Genomic DNA, 16,154 nt, shown 5'->3' on the forward strand with positions numbered 1-16,154 from the left:
TTGATTTTTCAGTCCAAACAGAAACCACAAAAGCTTATTTTCTGCATTTGTTTTACATGGCATTCAGGAACTACCACTACTATATAGCAGCCATTAATTCAAAATACAGTAGTAGTTAGGAAGACTACACTTAAGCATGCCAATATTGAGTTCTTATGAACTTTTAAAATAAAATACCCAAAGGATTATTACATGTTTGTGGTGAAGAAATCAAAACTGTCCTTTCTGAAAGGCCCAAATTCAAAATTAAATTATATAAATACATTATAAGAATTTTTTAACAAATATTTTTTCAGTTGTAGATGGACACAATACCTTTATTTTATTTATTTATTTTATGTGGTATGAGGATCGAACACAGTGATTCACACATGCTAGGCAAGTACTCTACCACTGAGCCACGACCCCAGCCCCAAGACTTTTTTTTTTTTTTAACTCCCCAGGCACTGTTCTAGCCGTTTAATTTTTTCCAGCTTAGCTTCAAATCTTTTTTGACTCCAAGATAGAAGAGCAATGTTAGAGACACTCAAGTTATAGCCAGCATGTACCAATTCTTTGATTCGACTTTTTAAAGTACTTATGCTTGAATCCAGAACCCGAGGACTTTCAATTATTTGTAAAATACTAATTTTTTCTTCTATGAGGCAGTCTATTTTATCATTAAACTTTTTATCTGCCAAGAACATCATATCTGGATAGCTTAAGACAAATTTCTGTACCTCTTCTTCAGTACATCCGAGAGAAAACAGCTTCTCTTTGATATTTGTATAATTTCTTTTGGCACATTCTGTAGAAAGGTCTAGAATTCCAGCTCCTGGACCACATAGCAGTTGCAGCAGTTCTTCCTTGTTCAAGTTGAAAGTTGACTGTAAAAATTCAATGTTAGCTTTCACCCGTTTGGTGCTCTGAATTAAGATGAAAGGATTTTTAGAAATTATCTTCCTGACAAAATCTGTGGGATCATTGTGACCTAAGAACAAACAGACTTCCTGCAAAACTTCAATCATCTGTTTATTCAAATCAAGACTATTAGAAAAGGTGCGAGGGGCATTGGCTAATAATCGACATAGGCATTTCTGGGACAATCCAACTGAGTAGAGGAACTTTATATTATTTTCTAAATTTATATTATTATTGGACCGAAAAAAGGATTCAGGAGAACGTTCCAAAATATTTACAATTTCAAGGTCTGATGTCATAATCTTTCTCCACAGATCCCAACGTTTTGAAAGACTTTCAGAAGTGCGTGTTATAGCTCGTGGATATCTTGATATGATGCTAGCAATCACTTCTTTGCTAGCTCCTTTGGACAAAAGGAACATCTTTAGGTCCTGCTCATTAGTAACCATTCTATTAAAAACTCCAGGCTGTCGTTTCTTTGCCATGTCAATATCAACCCCCATAGTAAGTAAGTTGTTCAATAGGTCCTCATTCTCCAAAGGCTCTTTGTCTCCATTATTACATGTCACACCAAAAAGCCTAAATGAAACTTATTTGAGGATTTCAGCTGAATAGCGAATCATCCAACATCTTGAACCAAAGAAAAGGTTACTTCTCATATACCAGAGGTTTCTTGATGCCATAATGGTCAGGTATCCCAAATCTTTTGGAAAGCTGCATAAAATAACACATATAATATTACACAAATATCTGCATTAAGTAACTAAATGACCATATTATCATCCTACAAGCATCACGGTCCTTTTTATAAGAAAATACCTATACTTTTAGCTCTCCTGGTGCTAATGGTAATAATTCAGCACTCTTCACTCCCTAGCTCACTGCTTCTGTTAGTTATCTGTGAACCCAGGGCTGCTATCATTTTTAACATAAAGAAGAATGTGATGGCACCATCACTGCCCTAGAATTATTCTTGTTTTTTTTTTTCTTTCTCTATTTGATCTTATTTGCCTTCTCTACCCAAAACCAGGAGTCCTTCTCCATCTCTACTTTGTCCTCCTGGTTTCTAAACCTTTGGTTTATTCCTAATAAATGACATTTTCATTTCTGCCTTGTCTTCCAACTTCCCAAGTATTTGATCTTTCCCTGCCCTTAGATACCAGGCTTCTTTGCCTCTGGTCTCCTGTTTTCAACTTCTAAATCCAGCCCTGAAAGCCGATACCTCAGATTATCTGATTTCTAGCTAAATATATTTTACTGGATTTATGCTATCCTTGAAATCCATGCAGGCTTTATAGCTTTAATTCTTACCATATAAAGACCTCTGGTCAACAGCTCCTGATTCTAATATCCATCTCATTCACTTTACCTGATTGTCCCCTTGGTTGTAATGCAAAAATTTAAAACAATTTTTATGTTCAAAAATATGCAGTTAGGGAACTGGGTGTGTACTTCAGTTATACAGTACCTGCTTAGCATGTATGAGGCCCTGGGTTTTCAATCTCTAGCACACATTCACATAAATACACACAAAATCTAGTTGTGATAATTAATCCAAACACTCCACAATGAGACCTCTCTATATTGCTCAAATTCCCAAGTTCAAGTGATCCTCCTGCCTCAGCTTCCCAAATAGCTGGGACTATAGGCATAAGCCAATGTGCCCAGCTTTATATAAACATTCAAATGTAATTTTTACCATTTTCCTCTACCCCATCACCATATTACACAAGACTAACCCAGGACTGTCTACACCTGTTTGACAACACTTTCAGCTTCTATCATGGGATTAAAACCTTTTTTTAATATTTATTGTTTATTTTTTTTAGTTTTAGGTGGACACAGTATTTTTATTTTATTTTATTTTATTTTTTATGTAGTGCGGAGGATAGAACTCAGTGCCTCACACATGCCAGGGAAGTATGCTACCACTTGAGCCACATCCCGAGCCCCATAAAACCTTAATAACTACGAACTTATATATGATTATAATCATAGGTCCCTATTAAATGAGCACCTTCATTCACAGGAAATATTTTATTAGGAAAGCAAGAGAAAATCGTTCTTCTATTTCTTAATCTATCAGAGGATTTGTTCCTATAAACTACTTAAGTTCTGAATCATACAACACATAGATTTGTTCCTAAACTACTTAAGTTCTGAATCATACAACACATAGATTTTTTTTTAAAAAACTACTTTCTCTTTTTTAGAATATATGACTGCTTGCAAGCAACACTCTATGACAGATTACTGAAACTGTCTGATACAATTTGAGCTTGCTATAGCAAGAAAGTGTAACCTACTCCAGTGTTCTCTCTTCCATGAGACAAGCTGTTATATAGGCTTAAGCAGTATTTTTTTTTAAATAGAATATATGGCTGCAACAAATTTAGTTCTTGATTTCTAATTCCTTACATCGGTATCTTACTTAGAGGAGGCATGTCCCTTTGCCCCTTCTCTCAATTATGCATAAAATAGAAAATAAAGATAGATAATTCCAACCCACCACTAAAATTCTTGCTTAACATACTGCTTTTAGGATCAATTTCAATGAAAACCTCTTTGTATGTGTTTTTCAATTACTCCAATTTGAACAAAAACTTAGATTGTGCCTACATGCTAGAAACATTCCTGTGGCTCACATAGTCTACAGATTCTCAAAAGAACTAGGAAAAGTCTAAAACTATAGACTCGAGTAACATTCAAACTCAAAAGGCAAAGCATTCTCAAAGCAAACATCAAACAATAAAAACAAATCTAAACTCAACTGAGCTTACTATTCTTCAGTTCTCCATAACTCCACATACTATTCTATAACAACATTTCTTCCAAAAATGCATTAATTTAGAAATTCAGAAATAAAATCCTTCTTCTAACTCAGGAATAAAGACTACCTTTCACAGCTCAACAGCCTGTTCTCTCTTCCATGCTCAAAGGTGACCTCTACTGGAGAATGGGACAGAACACTGTCAGCTAGATATCAGACCAACATTTCCTCAGAGGGTGCAAGATAATCCAATGGAATGTAGGGGGAAAAATACTAAAACTCTAATGTATTCGTGTCTTAGCCTTTGAAAATGTACACTTCTACATGCTGTATAATGTATACAACATAATGGTACTGTAAGACAGGTATAAATTACTATTTGTGAACTTTTTTATTGATAGTATGTACAAGTTGAAGTACTACTAACATAAACAGAGCTGAACAAGGCACAGAACATTCAGCAGAAATTCTAACAGCAATTCAAAAATAAGAGAAAATAAATGCTGAGTCTTTAAAAAGTAACAAATCTTTCACAAGTAATTTCATCTCTCAGTGAAACTTAAGAGAGTCACCCATGATAAAAATCTAAGTGAACTTTGCTTTCTTCCTCTTCCTCAACCGTCATCAAATCATGTAGATTCAGCTTCATCTCTGAACTCCAATCTCTCTACTTTTTTCTGTTCTCATGCTCTTAAGTCTTCATATTCTCTTCCACAAGCCATACCAGCTAACTAACTTGCTTCTTACACCAGTCACTCAAAATTGCCACAATACTGATATTTGTAAAAGAAAGATCTGATTATGTCCCTCATTCTGTGATTAAAGACCTTTTCAGTTCCCTCTCAGAAAAAAATAGACTCCACCTTCGAAGCCCCCACCACTTAGTTCAAACTACTTTTCCAGCTATCTCTTCTATTATCTTCAATCAAACTCACTGCCTAGCATCATCACCTCTCAGATCTCAGAACCCATTCTAGTCCCCCTATCTTTGCTTAAGCTGTCCTTTCTTTCAGAAAGGTTCATATTCCTGATATCTACCCATCATAAATAGTTTTCCCTCAAATCTTTAACTTAAAATATTTATTGTTGAAATGAATCACTTGATAATAATTTATTATTACAGAACTGAAATATGAACTGGATTACAACACTAATATGAAATAGTGACCTCAAAAATTGAATGAGCAGTTCTCTGCTAAACCGAAAATCAATAGTAATTAACAGTACTGACCATTAGTGAACATATGAGAAAACAGGAAAGTCTCAAATACTATTATTGGAGGATAATTTAGCCCCATCTATCACAATTTTAAATGTTCATCTTTTAACTCAACATTTCCACTTCTTTAGAATTAAACAAAGGGAAAAAAAGGACAAAAATATAACAATATTGTTATAAAAAAGTATGCCCATCCTAACATTTGCTATAGCAAAAAGAACCCCAAATGCCCACCAATAGTAAAATTATTTAACAAATTGTGGTATGCTATGTTACCATACAGGTGCTAAAAAAAATCGTAGCATACCTAATGCAATTAAAAATATCCAAGATATTCTCAGTGGTAAACTGCATAAGAATGGATTATACTTTTAAAGGAAAGAAACGGTAATACATACAGCAAAAGGAAAAAGTGAAATTACATTTCTGAAAGATTAATGGGGGCTCTATCATTTCAGAAATATTATGATTTATTTAATGAGTATGTGTTATTTTGCAATCAGACAAAAAATGTAAACAAATTAAACTGGTCTAGGGGTGAATTATGCAATGGAAACTGTGTTACCTTTATTTTTCAATTTATAACACAAAAAATATCAGACTTCAAAAATACCAATAATTTTTACATTAGCAGCTCTTCTCCAGTCAAGTACTCATATAATATCTAGCAAGGTGAATAAACAGCCTGTTACAATTTGGATCTGGAACCCCCAGCAAAGGCCCATGTGTTAAAGGGTTGGTCTCCAGCTGGTGGCAGTTTCTGGAAGATAGTGGAAACTTCAGGAGGTAGGACCTAGCTGGAAGACATAAGTCAGTGTGGGGAAGGGTATTTTTGAAGGACATATTTTTGTTCCAAGACCCTCCTCTGCTCTAAGGAGCAATTATTCTCCACTAGGTGCTCCCAGTCATGATGTTCTGCCTCACTCCAAGCCCACAGTGATGGAGCCAAGTGATCATGGTTTACCTCTGAAACAATGAACAAAACAAATCTTTCCTCCTTTAAGTTGTTTTTCTCATGTACTTTGTCATAGTGACTCACACAGCCTGTTATTAACTTCCTCAATCAACAAATTACAAAAATAATAAATATTTCATAATTGTCTTCAATTTCTCTCTCAAACTGATTCAATTTCTCAAAACCATATATTAAGGGCTAATGTCCAAACTTAACATACTGAAAATCTCTGTACTTGTAACTTGTGAGGTCCAAGAAATAAAAGAAGAGGAGTGGGACTGGGCTTGTGGCTCAGTGGCAGAGCACTGGGTTCAATCCTCAGCACCACATAAAAATAAATTAAATAAATAAAATAAAGGCACTGTGTCCAACTACAACTAAAAAAAAATATTTTTTAAAAAAGAAGAGGATTTATGTTCCCTTCTTCTCTACAATTGGCCTATTAAGGGGCTTCTAATGAAAATGGCTAATCACAGGCCCTAAGGCAACACATTCCAGCTGATCTTCTTTTGACACAGCAAGATAAGTAAATATGGAGTTCTTTGGAACAATGCATTTCTCCCCTTACTGATCTTAATTGGACTTTCATCCCTCCAGAAAAGCAGAAATCACTGTTGCTATACATGGCACACCCCCCCCCCAAAAAAAAAGAAACGGCAAAACACTGCCAAGAATTCATAATAAAGAACAACGCATGATACTTCTGTAAGATGCATTACCTCATGTACACTGAATATTTCTCAGTCATACTGAGAAGAAAACCGCTAGTATGCGACTAACGTGATGGGGAAGGGTAGTGAAATCTCGAATATATTTTGTAAAACCAGAGCTAAATGCTTCATACACATTGTCTTAACCCCATGTACAACACCCTAAAAAGTATTACTTCTAAAATTACAAAATCTAAAAGGGCACCGAGTCCCCTTAGTTTGCGTAGAGAGTTTGAACCCTGCTTCATCTTTCTTAACTCAAAAACCACAGCAATGACACATCAGAGGCTCTTCTCATCCCCCTTATTCCCCCAGGGGAAGCTCGGCAAGGAGTTGAGCTTAAACCAAATACACCCAGGCACGCTTTCAAACAAAAACAAAAACCGGTCAGCTCCCAACTCAGCTGAACTGTACACAGTAGCAAGGATTAACATAGATGCCTTCTACTTCCGCGTCAGGAATCCTGAACTGGACCGAGGAGAGGAAGTGGAGAAGACTAACTTCCTGCTTTGGGCCGCGCGCATATGTGACCTCATCGTCCCTGCGCCCCTACGGCCTTGCTTTAGTCCTCAGTAGCCCGACTTGAAGAGCCCTGCAGAGGGCGGTAAGAGACCGTTGTGAGTGCCGGGATTGGCGTGACTGGGCCGGTTTTGAGGGCGTGACAGGGCGGAAGCTACTCACCGGCCAGCCTGTTTCTCTATCAATGAACCAATTCTGTTTTATCTTCCGGTTAGATTTCTTATATTTGTTGTCACTTTGAATTAACTTTGTTTTGTTGGTTTTTAGGATGAAGATTTATCTTTGCGAATGGAGTCACTAACAATCAGTTTATCTAGTAAGTGAAACTACTTACTGCTTTTCTCCAGGTTTAAAAAAAATTGTTACTGAAAAAATTAGAAATGACTCCTGTGTGCATTTGTAAAGTCTACTTCTGCGTGGAAGTGATTCCTATGTCTGCATTAACGTTTACCATTACATAAAAATATATAAATTTAGGTATATAAATTGCTTTACAATCATAATGTAAAACAAAATCTATTTTAGGAATCACTAAGTTCCATACTTAAAGAAGGCCTTTGAGACTATGGAGCCACAGTCTTCTCATTTTACAGATGGGAACATTGAAACCCTTTAGAAGAAAGCAAGAGAATGTATGCTTTGGGGATGGGGCTGTAGCTCAGTGGCAAAGAGCTTGTTTAGCATGTTTGAGGCCTAAGATTCAATCCCCAGGACCACACAGAGAGATGGGGCATGTCTTCTGTGTTTTATACCACATGCCCTCTTGCACTGACATTTTATAAAACATTTCTTCAGATCAAGTAACAGGTATAAGTTTGTTTTTGTGATCTCTTGTGCATAAAGGAAATTGGTTCTTCTGAAAATAAGTTTCATATTCCATCCAAATTTTTCTGAGTTCAGATATGCTATAATTACATATTATAAAATATTTAAATAACAATAAAAGTGAGTAATGGCTAGGTTAAGATGGTATGTTATTAATTGGGATTTTTCTTCTATTTCTGCAATGATTTTTTGAAATGTGCTCATTACTTCTAGTAAGAGCAGTGACTAATACCTTTCTGTTATTTATGGAGCATTACAAAAGAAATGTATATACCTTGCCTGTATTTTATTCATTTATTCGATGAACATTTATCAAGCACCTGCATTCTAAGGCCCTGTTTCCAGGCTTACAAGCCTTTATATATAGTGGAAAACAAAACAAAGTTCCTGCCCTTCTGGACCTTAGCTTCTCAGACTGAGTGTCTTGTTCCTCTACTTGCTTCTCCCATCTGCCTTCCAATAGTTGACTCAAGTCTCTACTAAAGTAATGAAATTAAGAAAAAGAAAGTGTGATTGAAATATGGAAACATTTGAGGGCTGGGGGAAAGACCAAAGGCAAAGAGTAAAAGATGAAGGAACAAAGAGGAAAACAGGATGAAACAAACTCATAGGAACATGGTGAAAAAGAGTTTTTCCTATAGACTGTTCTAAAGTCTTCATCTTTCTGAGTGTTTTATGAAGGCTAAAACAATTCTAATTTTAATTTCAAATTTATATTATCATATTACATCTCCCTTACAAATATTTTTCTTTTCTGAAACAATGGTATTTTTATATGGTATTTATTTTTTATTTTATTGTAGCAGTAGATGGATAGAACGCCTTTATTTTATTTGTTTATTTTTATGTGGTGCTGAGGATAGAACCCAGTGCCTCATGCATGCTAGGCAAGAGATCTGCCACTGAGCCCCAGCCCCAGCCCTGGTATTTGTTTTTTAAATGATCTTTCTTGGGAAAAAAAAAAAAAAGGTCAGTATCAGCAATACCACCACCACCACCTTTTTAATACAAAAAATGGTCACAGAGGAAAGGCACAGACTCTGGAGCTCACCATCCCCAAAATGGATTTAGAACTCAGGAGCTAGGCCAAAAGTCAAGTTCACATGCAGAATCTGTGCTGTAGTCTAAATTGTCTCCTACCATGTTACAACTAAAGACTGTTCTGTTGTGTCCAATGTGCCTGCCTGTCTTGCTCTGCCACAGAGGTTCACAGATCCTCATTAGACCACTCATATTTGAATCTCAGCAGACCCAATTAAGGTCAGAAAGGAAGTCACCCTCCACTGCCCACGCTGTTGATATTACACACTGATGGGACTCCTGGATTCAATAAAAAATGTATCCCTTACCTCCTCATCAACTTCATCTGTCAGCTTCCTACAGTCTCACTTGAGTGCCCTCAGAGGAATGTCTTATCTCTAAGCAGGACCTACTCTCTTCTCTTGCCTGTGGCTGTTTTTATACATATGAAAACAAATGAAAAATCTACAAGGTGGTCAAGGTTGATTAAAACAGTAGGTAAAAGTTGCCCTGAGATTTTTTAAAGTAGTTAACACTATTTATTTTCAAACAAACAAAAAAAGATAGCTCAAAACTGCCTTCCTTTTCAAAACAGTTGCTTTTTAACAACCTTACGTTTCTAATGATTTTACTTCCTGCAAATTTCTTTCTCTGAAAGACTTGCTGAGTCAGCTTTCCTACTCCCACACTCACTACCTCAAGTGTCTGTGGCAAAGAACTGGATACTTAGCCTGGCAAACTTGCTGATTCTGGACCAATATGATCCTGGCTTCCCATGGAAGTTGGATTGCCAAAATCATCAGGACAGAATTGTCCAGAAGAAACAGAATAATCTTTTGAGATCCCATTCAGTCTCAAGTTTAAATACCTTTGGAACTGTTTTATTCTACCACACTGTTAGTCACCCTGAAGTGATTCTTAATCATTGGTAGAAAAAATTATCTCACTAGAGAGCTGGGAATTCCCCAAATATTCAAAAAAATGAAATAAAATCTTTCTTGTCCAGAATCATCCTTCTTCCTTTAAAGATTTATTCCTTATTATCTATACTGTGGTGATTTCAAATTGCAAATATATTTGAAAGGGGAAATGTATTAAGCCAATGTTGGGCAAAATTTTTATACAAAGGGCCACATAATAAATATTTTAAAATTTGAAGGTCTATGTTGCATATTCTTTCTTTCTTTCTTTTTAAACAATGCTTTCAAAATGTAAACACCATTCTTAGCTTGAGGGTGGCCTACCCATGAGCCATAGTCTGCCAACATCTGCACTAAACTATAAGGAGCTACACTCATGTAACTGTAGCTTAGTGTGTTGACCACTGTATTATAGGCATCCAAAGAATAGGAATCTTAAGAGAAAGAACATAAAAGAGGAAAATATTTAATAATATTTGAAAACATTCATCCAACACTATCTGCCAGGTACTATTCTTATTACTTCACTTATATTATTAACTATTTAATTCTATGATGGAAGTATTAGTATCTCCATTTTACAGATGAAGAAACTGAAATAAAGACTAAGTACTTAAGCTCACACAGGTAATAGAATTAGAAATAGAGCTTCAGAAGTTGGGCTCCAGAGTCTATGATCATAATTGCAACTGTATGCCTATGCCTATACTCAGGGAGAAATAACATTTTAATTCACTTTTTAAAATACAAATAAGTTTTTTAAAAGTATCAAAATATTCACCCACAATTCTATCACCTTGAAATAACAACTATTTACATTTTAATATTATTTTGGTTTATATTATTCCAGAATATTTCTGAGTATAATTCTTCTCCTTAGTCCACTCTATTAGGTAGGTATCATAGTTTTACAAATGGGAAAACTGAGGCCTAGATGGATTAAGTAACTTTATCAAGGTCATAAAGCTAATATGTATGTGGAACCAGGATTTGAACCCAGGCTGCTCTTCTAGAACATGTTCTCTTACCCTCTGGTAAGAGCATTTCAATTTTTACTTACTTGCTGCAATCTCGTTAACTTCCTGTTTATTTTATTTGATTGTGGTGCTGGGCATCAGACCCAGGGCCTCTCACATGCAAGACGAGTACTCTACCACTGACCTATATCCCCAGCCCTGCCCCTGGGTTTATAAAGAGCAGTCACTCATATCTTCTACCAGTACTTTCATTACTTTTTTTCTTCCCACATTTTTAATTGGTGCATTATAGTTGTACATAATGATGAGATTTGTTGTTACATATTCCTGTATGCACAAAATATGACAATAGAATTTGAGCAATATCACTGCCCAATACTTCCTTCCCACCCCTGGTCCTTTTCCTCTACTGATCTCCCTTTGATTTTCATTAGATCCTTCCCCCCACCACACCACCTTTCTTTTTCTTTTTCCTCACTATCTTCCACATATGAGAGAAAACATAAAACCCTTCACCTGAATTTAGAATATTTCATTTAACGTAATGGTCTAAAGTTCTGTTCATTTTTCTGTAAATGACAGAATGTCATTTTTCTTTATGGGTGAATAAACTCCATTGTGTATGTATAACATTTTCTTTATCTGTTAATCTGTAGATGTACACCTAGGTTCCATGGTTTGGCTATTGTGAATTGTGCTGCTATAAACATGAGTAGCACTATAATATGTTGATTTTAGGACAAATAATGAGGAGTGGTATAGCAGGTCATATGGTGATTCTATGCCTAGTACTTTGAGAAACTTCCATACTGATCTCCATAGTTGTTGTAATAATCTAGAATCCCACCAGTAGTGTAAAAATATTCATTTTTCTCCATTTCCTCCTCAGCATTTATTATTTGCATTCTTGATGAGTCCCCTTCTGACTGGTGTGAGAAGACATCTCAGTGTAGTTTTTATTTGCATTTCCCTAACTGTTAATGATGCTGAATATTTTTCATGTATTTGTTGGCCATTTGGATTTCTTCTTTTGAGAAGTGTGTGTGTTGAATTTGCCCATTTATTAATTGGGATTTTTTATAGTTTCCAAATTCTTTGTATATTCTAGATATTAATCCTGTGTCATAAGAGTAGCTAGCAAAGATTTTCTCCCATTCTGTGGGTTCTCTCTTCACATTCCTAATTGCTTAGTTTTGGCGGGCAGGTTTTTAATTTGATGCCATTTCATTTATTAACTCTCAGCATTATTTCCTGAGTTTTAGTGGTCCTATTGAGAAAGTTGTAGCCTGTGCCTGTATGCTGGAGCATTAACCTACATTTTTTTCTAGGGGATGCATGGTTTATGATCTAATTCTGAGGTCTTTGATCTATTTTGAGTTGACTTTTGTGCAGTTTGAAAGGTAAGAGTCTAGTTGCATTATACATAGCAATAACTAGCTTCCAAGTACCATTTGTTAAAAAGGCTATCTTTTCAGCAGGGCCCTCGGTGCACACCTGTAATCCCAGTGGCTTCAGAGGCTGAGGCAGGAGGATCGAAAGTTCCAAGCCAGCCTCAGCAAAAAGTGAGGTGCTAAGCAACTCAGTGAGACCCTGTCTCTAAATAAAATACAGAATAGGGCTGGGAATGTGGCTCAGTGGGTTGAGTGCTCCTGAGTTCAATTCCTGGTATATATAAAAAAAAGCTATTTTTTTCTCCAGTGTACATTTTTGTCACCTTTGTCAAGGATCGGATGACTATAAATGTATGGGTTCATTATTATTTTTATTTGTTTTTCCTTTAAATCTTTGAATCATCTGGACTTTATTTTGAGACAAGAAATGAAGTAGAGGTTTTATTTTGTTTTCCAAATGCCTAGTTAATTGTTCTAAAATTATTCAATGAGTAATGCTTTCTTTGCACAAGTTTGAAATGTCACATTTATCATGTATTAAATTATTTTTTTACTTGAGAAAATTTACATTTATTTAATGTCAAACAACATTAAATTTTACACTGCATATTAGATATTAGTGAAATGCTCATTTTTAACAGGTTTACACAAAGGCATGAAATGAAAAGCAGAATTTTTTAAAAAAATATTATTTTAGTTGTCAATAGACCTTTCATTTATTTATTTATATGTGGCGCTAAGAATCAAACCCAGTGCCTCACACATGCTAAGCAAGTGCTCTACCAGTAAGCCACAACCCAGCCCCTGAAAAGTGGAATTTTGCTGAAACAATTTACATTTCATTAGAACTTTATCATAAAGTAAACTAATTACAAAATATAGACAGAAGGAAGAGTTATATTTGTTTTATGTTATTTTTTTAAAAAAAGAATAGTCACCTTTTGTTTACTAGAAAGTCTGTGAGAAGTGCTCAGTGCCCTCTCCGAGTAAACAAAGGGATGACATAGTCTTTTTATAGATTTCAGCACATTTGTGTGAGGAATGGCATAACTGACTTCGAAGAGTTTTCTCCCCATAAAACACATTCTTTAAGCAATTAGAAATTTAAATGTAAGACTAAACAATAACTGGTCAAAGGAGAACACTGTAAACAAATAAGTGAAAATATATATAGTTTACCATAAGAAAGGGTAAGAAAAAACAAATAAGTGAAAATGTATAGAATTTACCATAAGAAAGGGTAAGAAAAAACATTTTATAACATGTGCAACGAGGAACTTTTCTCAATATTTTCTTCAAATTATCTTAAAGAAAATTATATTTCAGTTAGACACAATGTATTTATTTATACCCTATCAAAAGAACAATTTTTTTTCATGAGGTTAGTTCATTGTACAATTAAGAAAATGTACAAAATAAAGCCTATGGCTTGATTGCTAGTGGCCAAACATGTTTTCAATCTTTGCCCTAATATAAAAGATTTTTAATCAACTACAAACTGATGCAGAATATCTTTCCTACTTTTCCAAGTCTTGTCAGGAACAATAAGATACAATAAATTTGCCCCACAGGATTTTAAAGTAGTTGGTCTAGTTAATTATGGCCTCACTACTCTTAATTCTTCTACAAGTCTAGTGGAAATACAGTCTAAAAGTTCCTTCCAGCTCTAAAAGGCAGAGATTATATTGAGTGGGAGCTTTGCTCTCTTTGTACCATAGTGGTAGTTGTATTTATCAAAAAAAATGTTCATTCTTCTTCCTATCCTAAAGATTCAAATCAATGCAAATAAACCTAAATTTTGATAAGTTTTAAGTAACTGCTGTCCTTGCTAGGTGCTAGAGAGAAGGCAAGTACTACTTGTCAGATAACCAAAGGAGCGGATATAGGGATGTCCAAAGCAGCCAACTAACAAGGAATGGGAAGCTTTGGGTTACTCCCCTCTAACTTTCTCGCTTCATTACTAACTATAATATCAACTAGGCAACTTATGTCCTCCAAATCCTACTTTGACAATAGTCATGCCAACCAAATATGAAATGTTGCCTGTTCCAGAGCTGCTTCTAAGAACTTACCTCTTTACTTTCACCCATGAGGTAGATGCTTGACTTTTTCACCTCTGTGCACCTCATATCCTGCAGAACTTAATCCTAGCTGCTTATTAGCATCACCAAGGGAGCTCTTTAAAAATGTTGAAGCCTATCTTTCTACCCCCAGGGATTCTGATCTAATTGGTTTAACATGAGGTCCTGGCATTGGTCTGTTTTTAGTTTTAGTTCAGAGTTGGTTTTTTGTTTGTTTGTTTGTTTGTTTTTCCTAAATCCCCAGCAGATGACTCTAATATATAGAGGCTGCTGCATTGGAGTGTGAGTTTTGTGTGACAGTAGAGCTAAGATACACACCAAGGCCTGTGCCGTAGAATAAGGAGACCACGGAGAGGTGAGATGCACAGGTGGAGAAGGCTTTGTACTTGCCCTGAGCTGATGAGATTGCACGGATGGAGGACACGATCTTGGAGTAGGAGTAAAGGATACCAGCAAAGGCACAGCCAGCCAGCAGCACAGCTGCCAGGTACATCACCAGGTCATTGAGAAAGGTGTCAGAGCAGGCAAGGTGGACCACCTGGATAATTTCACAGAAGAAGTGTGGGATTTCCAAGTTTGAACAAAAGGACAACCGCAACACCATCAAGCTTTGTAATAAGGAATTCAGGGCACTCGTGATCCAGGATGCCAGCACCAGCAAGCCACAGAGATGGGGATTCATGATAACTGTGTAGTTCAGGGGGTGACAGATGGCCACAAAGCGGTCATAGGCCATCACAGCCAGGAGGAAGTTGTCCAACACTACAAATAATGTAAAAAAATTAATCTGAGTGATGCAACCTGCATAGGTAATGGCCTTGCTCTGTGTCTGGATGTTCACCAGCATCTTGGGGATGGTGGTGGAGGTGAAGCAGATGTCCACAAAGGACAGGTTGGAGAGGAAGAAGTACATGGGCGTGTGCAGGTGGGAGTCTGAGATGGTGGCCAGGATGATGAGCAGGTTCCCCAGCACAGTGACCAGGTACATGGACAGGAAGAGGCCAAAGACGAGGGGCTGCAGTTCTGGGTTCTCTGAAAATCCCAGAAGAAGGAATTCTGAAATTTGGGTGTCATTCTCTGGACCCATTTGGTTGATGAAACTAATAAGAAAAGAAAAAAAAGGACATGACACAATTATGCAATTCGGACCTGGAAGAAATGCTGTCCTTCATGTTCTATAGGCAAGATGTAAATTTCTGTTCTCTGTGTGACTCTGCTCTCCTTCACAGGACCCTTGTCCTCTCTGAACTGGAACATTTGTCTGACTCTCAGCTTTTCCCCCAAGGGATTATGGATTTGAATTTCTTTGGTGCATTTGAGAAATAAAATGTAGTGATGATGACGTTGCAGGCACTGTTCCGACAGTGAATCATCAGTTCTGAAAAAAGAAGTTTTCTTAAATCTAAAAAGGGAGGAACAATACAAGCCAAGGAAAGCAAAGGTAAATAGGGAAGGGAAACCGTCGTGTGATGTGTCATGCATTAATAGTTACTATGAAGGAAAATCAAAAGCATGTTTGAAGGAGAAAGTAGAGAAGGAGCATTATTTTGTCCTGGAGCTTCAGGCAAGACAAGAGGTGACACTTGCAAAGAAACCCCCAGTGTGCAGAAATGTGTGCCTGGCAAGAGGGGTACACAGTGAAGGCCCCAGGGGAGGTGCTTGATTCAGATGTTCAGGGTCAGCAGCAGCCAGTGTGATGAGCAGAATGAGCAGGAGGGAGAGGGACGTGAGTGGGTGTCAGAGAATAATGAAGAACAGAGGGGCCTCGGTGCTGTTGAGGTTCAGGACAGCAGGAGACTCAGATGTTGTTGTTTTGTGGTTTAACTCATCTGCCCCTAGCAATAATACTGAGCCGAGGTCCCTCTTG

At 36.5% G+C, this 16,154-nt stretch overlaps 2 protein-coding genes and 1 non-coding gene across 3 annotated transcripts; 1 reads left to right on the top strand and 2 right to left on the bottom strand.

The window, feature by feature from the left end:
- Positions 1–400: 400 nt before the first annotated feature.
- Positions 401–1,611, bottom strand: LOC144253683 (transcription termination factor 1, mitochondrial-like). Its single transcript, XM_077796360.1, has one exon. The coding sequence runs from the start codon at positions 1,401–1,403 to the stop codon at positions 432–434; it is 972 nt and encodes a 323-aa protein (XP_077652486.1). The 5' UTR covers positions 1,404–1,611; the 3' UTR covers positions 401–431.
- A 1,519-nt stretch (positions 1,612–3,130) lies between these two features.
- On the top strand, positions 3,131–3,256 carry LOC144254033 (small nucleolar RNA SNORA28). Its single transcript, XR_013343407.1, has one exon. It is a non-coding gene; the product is annotated as a small nucleolar RNA SNORA28 (small nucleolar RNA).
- An 11,284-nt stretch (positions 3,257–14,540) lies between these two features.
- Positions 14,541–15,200, bottom strand: LOC144253832 (olfactory receptor 7A10-like). Its single transcript, XM_077796496.1, has one exon. It carries the CDS (start codon positions 15,198–15,200, stop codon positions 14,541–14,543), a length of 660 nt encoding a protein of 219 aa, XP_077652622.1.
- Between the last annotated feature and the right edge of the window lie 954 nt (positions 15,201–16,154).

The sequence above is a fragment of the Urocitellus parryii genome, chromosome 3 (assembly GCF_045843805.1).
Source record: "Urocitellus parryii isolate mUroPar1 chromosome 3, mUroPar1.hap1, whole genome shotgun sequence".
Classification (NCBI taxonomy): Eukaryota; Metazoa; Chordata; class Mammalia; order Rodentia; family Sciuridae; genus Urocitellus; species Urocitellus parryii.